Genomic DNA, 12,995 nt, shown 5'->3' with positions numbered 1-12,995 from the left:
CTTGATGTTGCCTCAAATATTGAATTAGCAAAAAGAGAACAGGGAAACTTTTTTGGTTTTGTTTTTCATAATTTGGAAAATATCTTAGTTTTGGAAAACATAAATGTGAGCTTATTCACAAAAAAAAAGAATCAAATCTCCCTTCCTCCTCCTCCTTGTTAGACATATTACCATTCTAGTGTCAGCATCGATACAGTTGATGGAAATGGCTTTCGGCCTCTCTGGAGGTGACTCTTCCATAAAGTATTGCACAGGTCAACATAATGTGATGGCCTACTACAGGCAGGAGACCTAATTAAGCAGCAGAGCAAAATTGGTTTCTTTGCATTATTGTGTCTAAGGGGTTTTTTTAAGGGCATATTTAATTGTAAGATCAGTTTTTTCTTTCTATATAGGCCTCTGATGGCATTCCTTTACAAACGGACATCCTTGCTTCATCGATACCTGTGATATGAAAGATCCATACGCTGCCTTTCATCCCTTTGAAAAGAAGGAAAGACACTTGGAAAATTTCAGTAGAGTGGCTCACCTTTTCTAAAGTTAAGCCCTGTAAGCAGTTCTAACGAGAACTACGCTTTACCTTGTAACGTGTGCATGAATTTGTGCAGTTAGTGTGTTCATTCTTTTCGAGAATCGGCTTTACCAAAAACCCGGCGTTCAAGCCAAGCGTGCAAGGACCCGTTTCTGGTGAGAGGCAGGATGGTGTTGTGCTTTCCTATTCTGTTTTTAGTACACCAGCTGAATTTTAATCTTCACAGAAAAATCTAGTCATTCAACTTCAACATGTTTTTCAGAAATTAGGGAGCTGGCAAAACCATCTGGACATGAGCTGCTACTTGATTTGACTAGTTCTACTAATAAGTCAAAAAATGCTGCTTTGATTTAACCCTTTGGAAGAAGAGGCAAGGGCTTCTCAAATACATCTCTAATACTTTCTTAAAATATGATTGCAAAGCAATCATAAATACACAGTAAATAAGCATTAAGGTCATTGTTTTGTTTCATTGTTTGGGGTGAGGTGCATCTGTGGGCTTTGTTTCATACCCCAGTATACCTCTGATACAGGAGTCATTTTCAGTGATGGAAACATGAATACAACTGGTATCATACCTGAAATCAAACTAGAATAAAGGAAAAAGGGTTGGGTTTTTTTCATGCTACTCTCTAGTCCTTTGGACAGGAACACAGCTTACGGGCTTGCTCTTCAATAAGGATACTTTGGTTTTGCATGTTATCCAACTTAAATGGATAGATGAGCCAAGCCTAAGGTTAAAATAATGCTGAAGATCAAAAATGTAAGCTTTCTATCCTCAAGTGGGGACAGAGAGTGAGGCATTTCAGGCCAAGTACTGGCTTTCCACTTGGAGCAGTCGTGGGAGCACATAGGTCGTCACCTACAGCCTCCCAGCTCCGGGCTGGCACTTCCTACGTTGTGGCAAGAAAGCATCGTTATCCATGAGTATTTGATTTCCAAGCTCTCTCATACCCTCAGATCCTAACTGCAGATACAGTGAGCAGACTGTGATTGCATCCAGTGCTTTAAGTAGGAGCCTTTTATGTTTCACAAGTGGTAAAGCTGAAACAGGGCTGGATTCTTCTATCTTAGGCTCATTTTGTTTGGCTGGGGTTTGTTTTGGTTTGGTTGTTGTTTTAGGGGGGGTGTTCATTTTTTGGGGGTTTTGTTTTGGTTTTTTTTTTTTTAATTAAAAGCCTTTAAAACACCTACCACACTCTAGATTCTGCATTTTATTTGGTTAATGTAGATTGTATTCCCTCTAGCTTAAAGTTTGATGGAGTGGTTGGTGCAATATCAACTTAAAAATTTAAGCTGTACGTAATGAATGGGGTTTCTTCAGCTGTAAGTTTGTCAGCCATACATGGGGTTTTGGTTCTCCAGGCTGTGTTCTGTCAGTGCTGTGCTTGCTTAACCTCTTGCTGCGCTTACCGTGCTCCCTGAATAAAAGGGCCTAAACGAGAGTTCATTGCTGTTAATTTTTTATGATTGTTACCTAGTTATGTAGTAACATAGAATTGGAATATACAAGATCTAAAACTTAACTATTACAATTTTGATTAAGACAATAGATGTTTCAGAGCGATGTAGAGATGAGAGCTGTGATGTCTAATGATATTTAATAGCTCATAAAATTTTTACTTCATGTAGTAACACTTACTGTACTACATAGGAGGCAACCAGCGTGTTGTAACACAGGAGGACGCTCGCCAGGAGTATTGGTAACACAGGAGGGTGAGATTGCTACTGGCCTCAGTTCGTTGCCAGTGAAGTCTGTTGGGTTACACCAAAGACCAAGAACACCAGGGTCAGGTTTGCACCTCATTGCAGGCAGTTCTACCTACACATGGTCTGGCAAGTGCCCTGCTTCTGCGTGATTCCCTGAAGGCCTTCTGAGAGCCCGGCTCTGCTTGCTATTGCTTCCTCAGGTAGAAGGCTGCTGGAACAGCTCTGCCTACCCGCACCAGGTACTGACTTGGGCCGTGTTTGGTTTGGAATGTGCTTTACTGTCTCTTTTTGAAACAGGACAGAGGGACAATGCATAGCTTGTATATGCAACATAAGGTGTGCTAACACACATCTCCCTTCCCCCTTCATTTCACAACTGCTTCCCTCACCAAATAATTCCATTTAAAGGCAGTTTAAACCAACTAAGTCGGATCCTAATTCTTGCACAGCATCAAAGTCGTCCTGCCTCTGACTTCCATCAGCCTTAGCCTTGAAAAACAGCCTTTATGCACCTCTTCTGTCCTGTGGTTATGGTAGATCTTTCTCAAGCAGCAAAGATGAGACTTCGTCCTTGCTGCTTTTGGCCTAGGACCATCCCATGTGAATAGACTAAGGCTTCTCCCTTCTCTCCTCCCAGGTTTGGATGACAGGAAAAGCAGCTCCGAGGTGACTTGATGTGGTGGTTCAGGGTTGTTCCACAGATTGCCTGCAGAGGTGATAAGCGAGCTGAGCTGGCTACGAATCTTGGTCTGGCCCTCCCTGCGCCTTTGGTCCCTTGCAGCAGTCCTGTACCTCTGTGACAAGCCACCAGCTTGTCAGGCCTGGCCCAAAGGGGTGGGCTGTCTCTCCTGCCTTCGTGGCCTAACATCGAGCCATCACCTCGGTGTCCCTTAACTCTAACTGGAAAAGCCACCTTCGTTAGCTGAAGGATGGAGGGTAAAGCACAGCTGGCGTAAGGGAAAGCCTGTGGGTGCTTTGGTGGTTGTGAATGTAGTGGGAGACAGCAGGGGAGGGTGAGACCGGGCTGAAAAATGGACTTTTGTGTTCCTGATATGTTTTTTCAACTTTTCTCAGCAGAAAGTGTTGTCTCCTCCCTAGTGCTCTCACAAGCCGTGTGGGTGCTGCCTGCCATTCCCCAGAGAAGCCAGGCGGACAAGGTCAAAATCCATCAAGCGGTGACTCCTTGCACCTGATGCTCGTAAGCCAGGTCATCGGAGGCTGGTTCCAAGCTGGGGAAATGAAGCCCAGGGACGGGGCGTGGATGTGAGATGTCCCTTTCTTGAGCCTCTCTCCCCTGGAAGCCCATCTGGGGGCCGCCGCACCTCACTGAAAACTCTGTCCATCATGGTTTTTCCCCAGCCGGTTAAGAGCCGTCTCCATATTTCGGGGAAGGGGAGCATTGGCACCGGCTCCCGACCAAGCCCTCACCCCCCCTGCCCGGGTGGTGGCGAGAGGATGTGCTGCCACCGTCACCCCCTGCCCAGGGCTCTTGGCACGTGCCTCCGCTGATCGCCTGGGATTAACTACATTAACCGGCCCGGGGACCACTGCTGGCCCCCCGACCCCAGCTACGACGAAAAGGATGGGGGAGGCCGAGGTTCCCCCACCTTTCTGCGGCGGCGCTGCCTTTCCCCAGCCCCACCCCACCCCGCGCAAACCCTCCTCGTGGGGTTTGGGGTTTTTTTCCCCCCCTTCACTGTTAACAAAACCTGGTGATTAAGACGCGAAACTAACAAAGAGTTTTTCTTCCACCTTAACCTTGCACACAATCCTTTAACAAATTAATTAATCCTAATGAATTAACACTTCATTTATTTAAACGCGCTACAGTTCATGAATTAAATTTTCATGCAGTGATTAAAGGCTGTTAAAATATGCATGATTTCGTTAAAATTTTATAATAAATCAGGGCAATGTGTTACATGACAAGGCAACTACTTCCCAGCCCCTCGGAAGGTGCTTTGATTCGCGCGGGGGGGGCGGGGAGAGCCGAGAGCGTCCCGGAGCGCGGCGAGACCGGGCTGAGGAGCGACCCCCTGCCCCCTGCGAGCCCCTCTCCGGGGCTGTCGGAGGGGAGGAAGGCAGCGGTTTTTCGGTTCCCCCGTCGAAATGCGGCGTCCCGGGAGCGGGAGAGATCGCGGGGGCGGGTGAAAGCCAGCAACCGCTTTGCCCACGGACGAACTGCCTGTGTGGAAAGCGAGCGTGGTCTGGGAGGTGTTTTGCTGGATGGGGCTTCTCGGTGTGCTTTTGAATCCCTCCGCATCGCTTAAAAGAAAGAGGGCGAAACTTTACTGGCAACAGGACCTGCAGTGCTTTCCGCCGGACCTCTGCCTGGCTCCTCCCGCCCCCTTACTCTCCCGAAAGGGGACGTGGTGAACTACCTTGGGACTTAAATCACCATCAAGCGTTTCAATTTTTAATATGACAACATTCTACACTTTGGCTGCAAAAGCAATTATTGCGGCTTGTACATCAGTAATTAGCGGGTCTTTGCTGATGTAAAGAAAGTCCTCATTAGGACATGGAAATACTTTTTGTGCATTCACCCAAAGGGTGGGTTGGTTGGTTGTTTTTTTTTTTTTCTCCTGAAGGTTGATTTTTGTCATCTAAAGGGAAAATAGCTTTTACACTAAATGGGATATTGACTTTCCGCGAACTTCACCAAAAAACACGCGTACTGTAGGTCCTCTCTCAGTGTTCTTGCTGGCGCTCAGGGTAGGCAAAGACCGCAACTAAAAAAGTGTAAAGCTAACGTTTGGTGAAATAAAAATATCCAGAAGGTTAAGAGTGAGCGGTTCTATAACCTCCACATTAACTTCCCCCCCCCCTCCAAAGTCGGGATACACAGCAAACTATGATCAGACGTTAATACTTAATATCCCAAGCTTTAGTATATTCATCTATGGGGAATCCTAAAAAGAGAAATCAAATACAATGGGTTACAGTAATTAATTTATAAATCGTTTCACTGCGGTAATAAGGGGTTACTTTATTACTTTCTCGAGATAGGCAGTTCAGTCAATTAAGGAAATCCGCCTCTTTCTTGCCTTTGAAGCTGGAGAAAACTACGGGAGACAAGTAAATGCGTTATATATATATATATGCCTCCCTCGCTTTATTGAGCATCTTGGGCCATAAAAGTAGGGCTACAGCATGGTCGTATCTCCAATGAACTCACCCCTCAAAGCCTGCCAGTTTATTGCCATCAGTATTCATGAGGCTGGACGTACCCACGAGAAATAGAAATAACTGCGAACATTAAGATAAAATCTATTACCAGGCCCGTGCGATGCTGAGCCTGGCTCAAGCCGCCTTCCCTGGGAGCCGGTTCTGTATGTGTGCGTGGTGGGGGAGAAGGGGGGGGCTCCGGGGGCTGGTGACAAGGGGGGCTGGTCCCCGGCGAGCCCTGGGGACCCCCCCGCGCTCGGCGGGGAGGGGGGGGTGGGTTGGCGGCAGCGGGGACCGCGGCACCGCAGCGGACGTTACCGTCGAGGCAGCCCCGGGGGGGGGGCTGTGACTTTAAGCGTTGCTTAATGATTAGCGCTTCACCTCTTCCGAAAGAATAATAATTAAAAAAAAAAGTGTCCCAAGGACTGCGAAGAAAAGTTTTCCCTTTCGGGCTTGAGAAGGGACGGTAGCTGAAAAAAAATCCTCCCCCTCCCGTGGCCTCTACTCTTCTTCAACCCGGAGGCTGTCGACCACCCCACCCCCCCCCCGCCCCCAACAGGGACCGCGCCCCTGGAAGTTTTAACGAAGGAGCGAGGAGGTGTCTCTGCAGCCGGGCGGGATCCCTTCCTCACCACCACACCCCCACCCCCACCACACCCCCATTTGCCAAACCGAGGAGAATCCAGCAGGATGAACATCGCGAAGCTGGAGAAACAACGTGCCCGTCGCCATCCCTGCCTCCAGAAGGCAGCGGGGAGGCGGGACAGAAGAGCCTTAGAACATCTGGAGGTCTTTGCCTCCTCAACCTACAGCTGGCGCTCGGGGCTGAGGTGGGAGAGTGGCTGAATTTGCTGCCTTTCTGGAAAAAAAAAAAAAAAAAAAAAAGCAAAAAGCAAAAAAAAAAGCAGGTGAACAGGAGGGGGTCGTTTGGAAAGTACCGGAGGGGTTTGATGTTCCGCCGGCCAGGGAGAAGGTCTCGCCCACCGGCGCCTGCCCCCGCTGGTGGGGTCTACCCGAGCGCAGACCCCCGCCAGCCCAGCGCCAAAGGGGTTAAGGGCCCCGGCCGCAGAGGCAGAGCAAGGCCGGTGGCGTGTGGGGAGGAAGGCAGGTCATCGCTTAGCCCAGAACCCCACCTCCCGCGGTGGCCTTTTGTCGCCGCTTGCACAATTTTCCCCTTGCTCTCAGCGTTTCTCTGGCGACCTTGGCCTGCCAGCGTCCTGGCGAGCCGGGGCCACGCACAGACACGCAGAGAAGCACCCACGCGTCCCGGGCGGAGCAGCGTCCCACGCCTTCATCCGCTGGGCGAACAAGTGAGCCGGGCTTTTCCGCCCCCCCCTTGAGCCGGGATCAGCCCGGGAGCCCCGCCGTGTGCGCCACTGGCTGGCTTGTCGCTGCCGGGCGGGAAAGGCAGCCTGGCTCCGGCCTTTCTCCTGGAGCTGGTGGCATCTCAACAACTTGGTGAAAAGGAGTGGTGTCCCCCACCTTCCTCTTCCTCTCCATCCCTTCCCCGGGACGCTTTTTATTTACAAGGCATGGGAGCTGAGAAATAGCTAGAGTAAGTCCTATGGCTTAAAAAAAAAAAGAAAAGGGGGGGGGGGGAAGGCAGGAGGAGGAGAGAAAGAAATCCACATAAAGTATGATTTGGCTATTCTGATGCAATGATTTCGATATAGAAGGAAAGCCCAACCCCGCTTCAGACCAGTCAGTGTCTTTCCGTTTCAAGTTCACCCCCCTCAGAGGGAAGTTGCATTCAGCCACCCCAGGGGACGCGGTAATGGATGGAGCCCTGGCTCCCTTTCCCACAAGTAATTGGCAGTCGTTCCCTCCTTCCCCCCGGCCTGGATGGGGAGCTGGGGAAGGGCTTATGAAGACAAATGTGGACTTTACCTGGGGTTGTGGTGTGCGTTCTGTGTGTATGTGTGTGCCTGCGTGCCCTTTCGGCTGTGTTTGCGTGCATAAATAAGAGAAACGGAGCAATTCCGATGCACTCCGAGGTTGTCACATCCCTGATCCAAACACCCCGCTGCCTGCCCGCCTGCAGCCCTGCTGAAACAAACCCGGTCGCATCTGCTCGGGCACCGAGGAACAGCTCCAGGGTGCCCCAGGGGACAGGATTCACCGGGGGGTGGTGTGTGTGTGGGGGTGTCCCTAGGGATTCACACGAATCCCACAGGCACAGTAGGAGATTCACTCCTTCGACAGTTTTGCCTCCAACTTCATAAGCGGCTAAAAGAAAAAAAAAAATCTGCTCTAAAACGGGACAGTAACCCCGAATCCCTCAGAAAACCAACCGTGTGTTATCAACCCTGGTGTCGCTCCTTAACTATTTCATTCAAATGCAAAAGTATTCAAAGAACAAACCACAGAAAAGAGAAGGAGAGAAAGGAGAGAGAAGAGTAAGACAAACACAAAAAGAAAGAAAGAAAGAAAAAAGGGGAAAGAAAGGATGAATGAAAGATGCAGAGAAAATAATTCTCCAGACTACTTTTCCTTTTCTTCAGGCTCTATAGGATGGAATCGACCCGTTTCTTCCATAAAAAGTACCTGGGTAGCGAGAGAAAGAGGGGGAAAGGAGAGAAAGGACAGAAAAAGAGAGAAAGAAAGAAAAAGACAGAAAGAGAGAATGAGAGAGAAAGGAAAGAAGGAAGGGAGGGAGGAAGGGAGGAAGGAAGGAAGGAAGGAAGGAAGGAAGGAAGGAAGGAAGGAAGGAAGGAAGGAAGGAAGGAAGGAAAAGAAAAAAAAGATATATTGTCAGTGATTGCTTTCTGCTTCAGACCACGCCAGCAAAACTTGGGTTTTCCCACGGAGCGGGAGCAAGGGCCGGTTGGGAAGCCAGGAGGAAACGCACAGTTCCACCCCAGCGGCGCTTGCCATGCAGAAAGCCCACGATCCTCGTGGGCGCAGCGGCTGCCACCAGTGGTGCCTGACACAATAACATTTGCAACAAAACTACACGGGTGGAGGTGGGAGGGGAAATGAAATTATATGAAAACGGGTAGCCTCTGAGTGCTTCGAACGAATGTCTGCCACCCTGGTTCTTCTCAAGCGGCCAACGCGTAATTCTGGAAAGTAGCGGGGTGCGGCTGGAGGGCCCCCCTTTCTGCGGTGAGGGTCCTCAGCGCCCGCTCGCCTCCCCCCTCGGCCGCGGCAGGGGCGACCCACCTTTGCCTTTCGGTGCCGTGGGCCGGTTCCTCCCGCCGCTGGGAGGGCAGGGAAGGGGCGCCCGCCCGCAGCCCGGCCCATCCCCGCCCCGTCGGGGCGCCCCGGGCCCGCGCGGCGCGCACGTGTGGCAGCCACAGGTGCCGCGGTCGCCCCGGCGCTCGGCGCCCCTCGCTGTAAGGGCGGCCCCGCCGCCGCCGCCTCCCCGGCGAGACGGGGCGAGGGCTGCGGGAGATGCAACAAGGCGCGGGGAGGCTGCGACCGGAGGCGGCGGGAGGAAAAGGAGGAGGAGGAGGAGGAAAAGGAGGAGGAGGAGGAGGAGGAGGAGGAGGAGGAGGAGGAGGAGGAAAAGGAGGAGGAGGAGGAGGAAGGGGGGGAGACAGCTGATGCCTGTCAAAGCCGGAGCCGCGGCGCTCTCGCGAGAGCCCGCCCGGCGGTAGCCAGGGGATGCGGGGCTCAGGTGCGGGCAGAGCGCAGCGCAGCGCGCCCGGCGCCGGGCAGCGGCAGGCGGAGGAGTGAGACGGCGGGGGCCGGAGGGAGCCTCGCCGCCCGCTCACCCACCCACCCACGCACCCACCCGAGCCCCAGCCCCGGCCACCGCGGCAGCGGCAGCGGCGGCGGCGGCGGGGGCAGGGTCCGCTGCTGCGGCACCGCCGCCACCGCCACCGGCTCCACCGCCACCGCCACCCGCCGCCGTCCGCGGCTTCCCCCGGCGGGAGGAGAGCGCCCGGAGAGCACTTTTCCCCCGACTTTAGGAGCGTTTGTGGATTTACATGCCAAGCCTTCAAGATGATGTCCATGAACAGCAAGCAGCCGCATTTTGCCATGCATCCCACCCTACCTGAGCACAAATATCCCTCTCTACACTCCAGCTCGGAAGCAATAAGAAGAGCATGTCTACCAACTCCACCGGTAAGGGAGAGACAGCTGCAGCTTTCTTCGCTTTTTTCTCTCTTTCTTTCTCTTTTTCCTTCTCTTTTCCTTCTCTTTTCCTTCTCTTTTCCTTCTCTTTTCCTTTCTTTCTTTCTTTCTTTCTTTCTTTCTTTCTTTCTTTCTTTCTTTCTTTCTTTCTTTCTTTCTTTCTTTCTTTCTTTCTTTCTTTCTTTCTTTCTTTCTTTCTTTCTTTCTTTCACGCACACGCACTCTCTCTCTCTCTCTTTTCTGTATACTGCATGTATGTGTATGTGCATTAATAAAAAAACCGCTGCGAGGCACATTTTGACAAGCGGCGCTTAATGTTTTTTTCATGTCTTCCTCTGCAATCATCTGAGCGCCTGTGATCTTTTTTGAAAGCGGTGTTCACACGAGTCTCCGACTTCATCCACTTTCTCTATTAATTTTTATGACTCGGCCTCTGAAAACGAATGCGCTTTATGTGCTCTTGTGTTTGACACAATTCCCCAGCTGAGAGTTACAGATCCATTTCTTCTTCTCCTCTTTCTCCTCCTTTCTCCTCTTCTCCTTCCTTTTTTTTTTTTTTTTTTTTTTTTTGTTCCCTTTGCACCTCCGTCTTCTCTTTTTCGGCTTCCCTCCCCCCCGCCCCCGGCTGCCTTCGTTTCTTCTTTTCCTCCTTTGCCCCCCTCCCCGCTTCCCCCCCCCCCTCCATTCGGCCCCATCCCTACTTCCCCTCACCTCCCCGTGCTGTCTCCTGCTATACCCCGCTTCCCCATTCGCTTGGCTCTGTTTGTGTGTGTGTCCCCCGTTCCCCTTTACACGCGCTCACTGCTGCCGGCTCCCCCCGCACGGTCACCCCAACTTCTCCCACCTCTCTCTCCCCTCCCTCGACTTTCCTTCCCCACCGCACGCCCCGTCCTCCGGCCGCCCCACGCTTGGCCGCTTCTGTGCCCCCTCTCCCTCGCCGGCGCCCCGCTGCCCTCCTCTCCCCGCACCCCGCTCTGTTTTGTGTCCCTCGCAGCTGCAGAGCAATATCTTCGCCAGCCTCGATGAGACCCTGCTGGCGCGGGCCGAGGCTCTGGCCGCCGTCGACATCGCCGTCTCGCAGGGCAAGAGCCATCCCTTCAAGCCGGACGCCACCTACCACACCATGAACAGCGTGCCCTGCACCTCCACCTCCACCGTGCCCCTGGCCCACCACCACCACCACCACCACCACCACCACCAGGCGCTGGAGCCCGGCGACCTCCTCGACCACATCACCTCCCCCTCCCTGGCGCTCATGCCCGGCGGAGGCGGCGGAGGCGGCGGCGGCGCCGGCGGCCACGACGGGGCGGGCGGCGGCGGCGGCGGCGGGGCCGGCGGAGGCGGCGGGGGCGGCGGCGGCGGCGGCGGGGGCGGCGGCGGCCTCATCTCCACCTCGGCCCACCCGCACTCGCACATGCACGGCCTGGGCCACCTCTCGCACCCGGCCGCCATGAACATGCCGTCGGGGCTGCCGCACCCGGGGCTGGTGGCCGCCCACCACGGGGCGGCGGGGCAGGTGGCCTCGGCGGCGGCGGTGGTGGGGGCGGCCGGCTTGGCCTCCATCTGCGACTCGGACACGGACCCGCGGGAGCTGGAGGCCTTCGCCGAGCGCTTCAAGCAGCGCCGCATCAAGCTGGGGGTAACCCAGGCCGACGTGGGCTCGGCGTTGGCCAACCTGAAGATCCCGGGGGTGGGCTCCCTCAGCCAGAGCACCATCTGCCGCTTCGAGTCCCTCACCCTCTCCCACAACAACATGATCGCCCTCAAACCCATCCTGCAGGCCTGGCTGGAGGAGGCCGAGGGGGCCCAGCGGGAAAAAATGAACAAGCCCGAGCTCTTCAACGGGGGCGAGAAGAAGCGCAAGCGGACTTCCATCGCCGCCCCGGAGAAGCGCTCCCTGGAGGCTTACTTCGCCGTCCAGCCCCGGCCCTCCTCCGAGAAGATCGCCGCCATCGCCGAGAAATTGGACCTCAAAAAGAACGTGGTGCGGGTTTGGTTTTGCAACCAGAGACAGAAGCAGAAACGGATGAAATTTTCCGCCACTTACTAAGGGCGGGCGGGGGGGGGGGGGGGGGTGGGGGGGGCGGGAGGTTGGGGTGGGGGCGGCCCTGGCACCGGGGCACCCTGTGAGGGGGCCGGGCCGGGGCCGCGGGGGTCGCCCACCCACCCCTCCACCCACCCCTCCACCCACCCACCGCCGCCGTCGCCCGAGACGCCGTGGGAAGCTCCCGGGGACCAAGGGACGATGATGTAGAAATGAAACGCGAACTACTCGATGAGCGGGGAAAAAGAGAGAGAGAAGGGGGGGCGGGGGGCGTGCGGGGAGGGGAGGGGGGTGTCGCGCTATCAATTATTAAACAAAAAGACGCCGGGACACCAACGAGAAGAAGGAGGCGAGAGGAGGTAAAGACGCTCTAGAAACCCGTGGGGGTGACTTCTGCGGCCCCATACCCCCCCTCCCGCCCCCTCCCCCCCCGCGCCCCCCCGACAGAAAGCGGGAGAAAGAGCAACTTAAAGCGTAAACACACCCAGACAGACACGCACCAGTAAAAACCGTGACAGCAACAAACCACAAACCGAGAAACCTAAATCACAACTTTCCGAAGGAAAACAAAACCGACCAACAAAACCCGGAAGGCGAAACTGTCGGTGATGACGCTACGTTTGGTTTGGGTCTCTTTTCATTCCTTTCTGCTTTTTCCTTTCTTTTCCCTGGCTTGGTAATGAATGAGGACGGCGGTGGTTTGGTGGCGGTGGTGGTTGGGGGGGTCTTTTTCTTTGGTTGGCTTGGTTTTAGGGGAGGGGGGGTGTTGTTTTGTTTGGTTTTGTGGTTTTTTTTTTTAATTTGTTTGTTTGGGTTTGTTTTTTTTTTCCCTCGAATGCTTCTTTTTTTTTCGCGAGGCTTTGGTGATGGGTCTTGTCTGTGCCGGGGGAGCGGGCCGGGGCAGGCGGCTCCCCCCGGGGCTGGGGAGCGGTCCCTTTCCTCTCCCCTCCTGCCTCGAAAATCTTAGCTAGCTCAAGGAAAACAAACAGAAAAGTTACCCCACAGCCCCTTTGTTTCTCTTCCCTCGCCTGCGTGGTTTGCGTTTCCATCTCTGTCTAAAGACGGGTCCCTGCCTCTGCGGGGATGTGCCTGGAGGGAGATGCCAAACCTTGCCCAAGCAGGGATGCTCTCCGAAGGAGTATGTTCAGATTCATTAAGGCTCATGGTTAACTAGGTATTCTCCCCTCCCTCCCCACCCGGCTCCCCACCCCGTGCCCCCCGGCATCCTTCCCAAATCTGCTGGACTCAGGTTAGCGACGGGCGGCGCTGGGAAAAAGGTCCTGCCTTGGTTTCCTCGGCGGGCCAGGGGTTACTGAAGGCAGCAGCGACAGGCATCACCGGGGCAGGGTCTGAAACGACATTTGCTTCCGAAGGGGTCTGCATGTTGGGAACAAGCACGCAACCCACCCCCCCACCCCCACCCCCCGTTTGGGCTTAAAAGTCGTTTATTGTAAATCATAA

At 54.1% G+C, this 12,995-nt stretch overlaps 1 protein-coding gene and 1 long non-coding RNA gene across 2 annotated transcripts; one reads left to right on the top strand and one right to left on the bottom strand.

Annotated features, from left to right (window-relative positions):
- Window positions 1-20: 20 nt before the first annotated feature.
- Window positions 21-6,944, bottom strand: LOC142055413 (uncharacterized). The gene is made up of 3 exons (XR_012659924.1): window positions 6,083-6,944; window positions 5,421-5,491; window positions 21-4,507 (listed from the first exon to the last, which is right to left on the bottom strand). It is a non-coding gene; the product is annotated as an uncharacterized LOC142055413 (long non-coding RNA).
- Window positions 6,945-8,992: 2,048 nt separating this feature from the next.
- On the top strand, window positions 8,993-11,540 carry POU4F1 (POU class 4 homeobox 1). Its single transcript, XM_075089340.1, has 2 exons — window positions 8,993-9,481; window positions 10,485-11,540. The coding sequence occupies exons 1-2, from the start codon at window positions 9,359-9,361 to the stop codon at window positions 11,538-11,540; spliced, it is 1,179 nt and encodes a 392-aa protein (XP_074945441.1). The 5' UTR covers window positions 8,993-9,358.
- Window positions 11,541-12,995: the final 1,455 nt, after the last annotated feature.

Source organism: Phalacrocorax aristotelis, chromosome 1, assembly GCF_949628215.1.
Source record: "Phalacrocorax aristotelis chromosome 1, bGulAri2.1, whole genome shotgun sequence".
Classification (NCBI taxonomy): domain Eukaryota; kingdom Metazoa; phylum Chordata; class Aves; order Suliformes; family Phalacrocoracidae; genus Phalacrocorax; species Phalacrocorax aristotelis.
The sequence above is the reverse complement of the archived record's forward strand: the minus strand, read 5'-3'. Positions and strand labels throughout refer to the sequence as shown.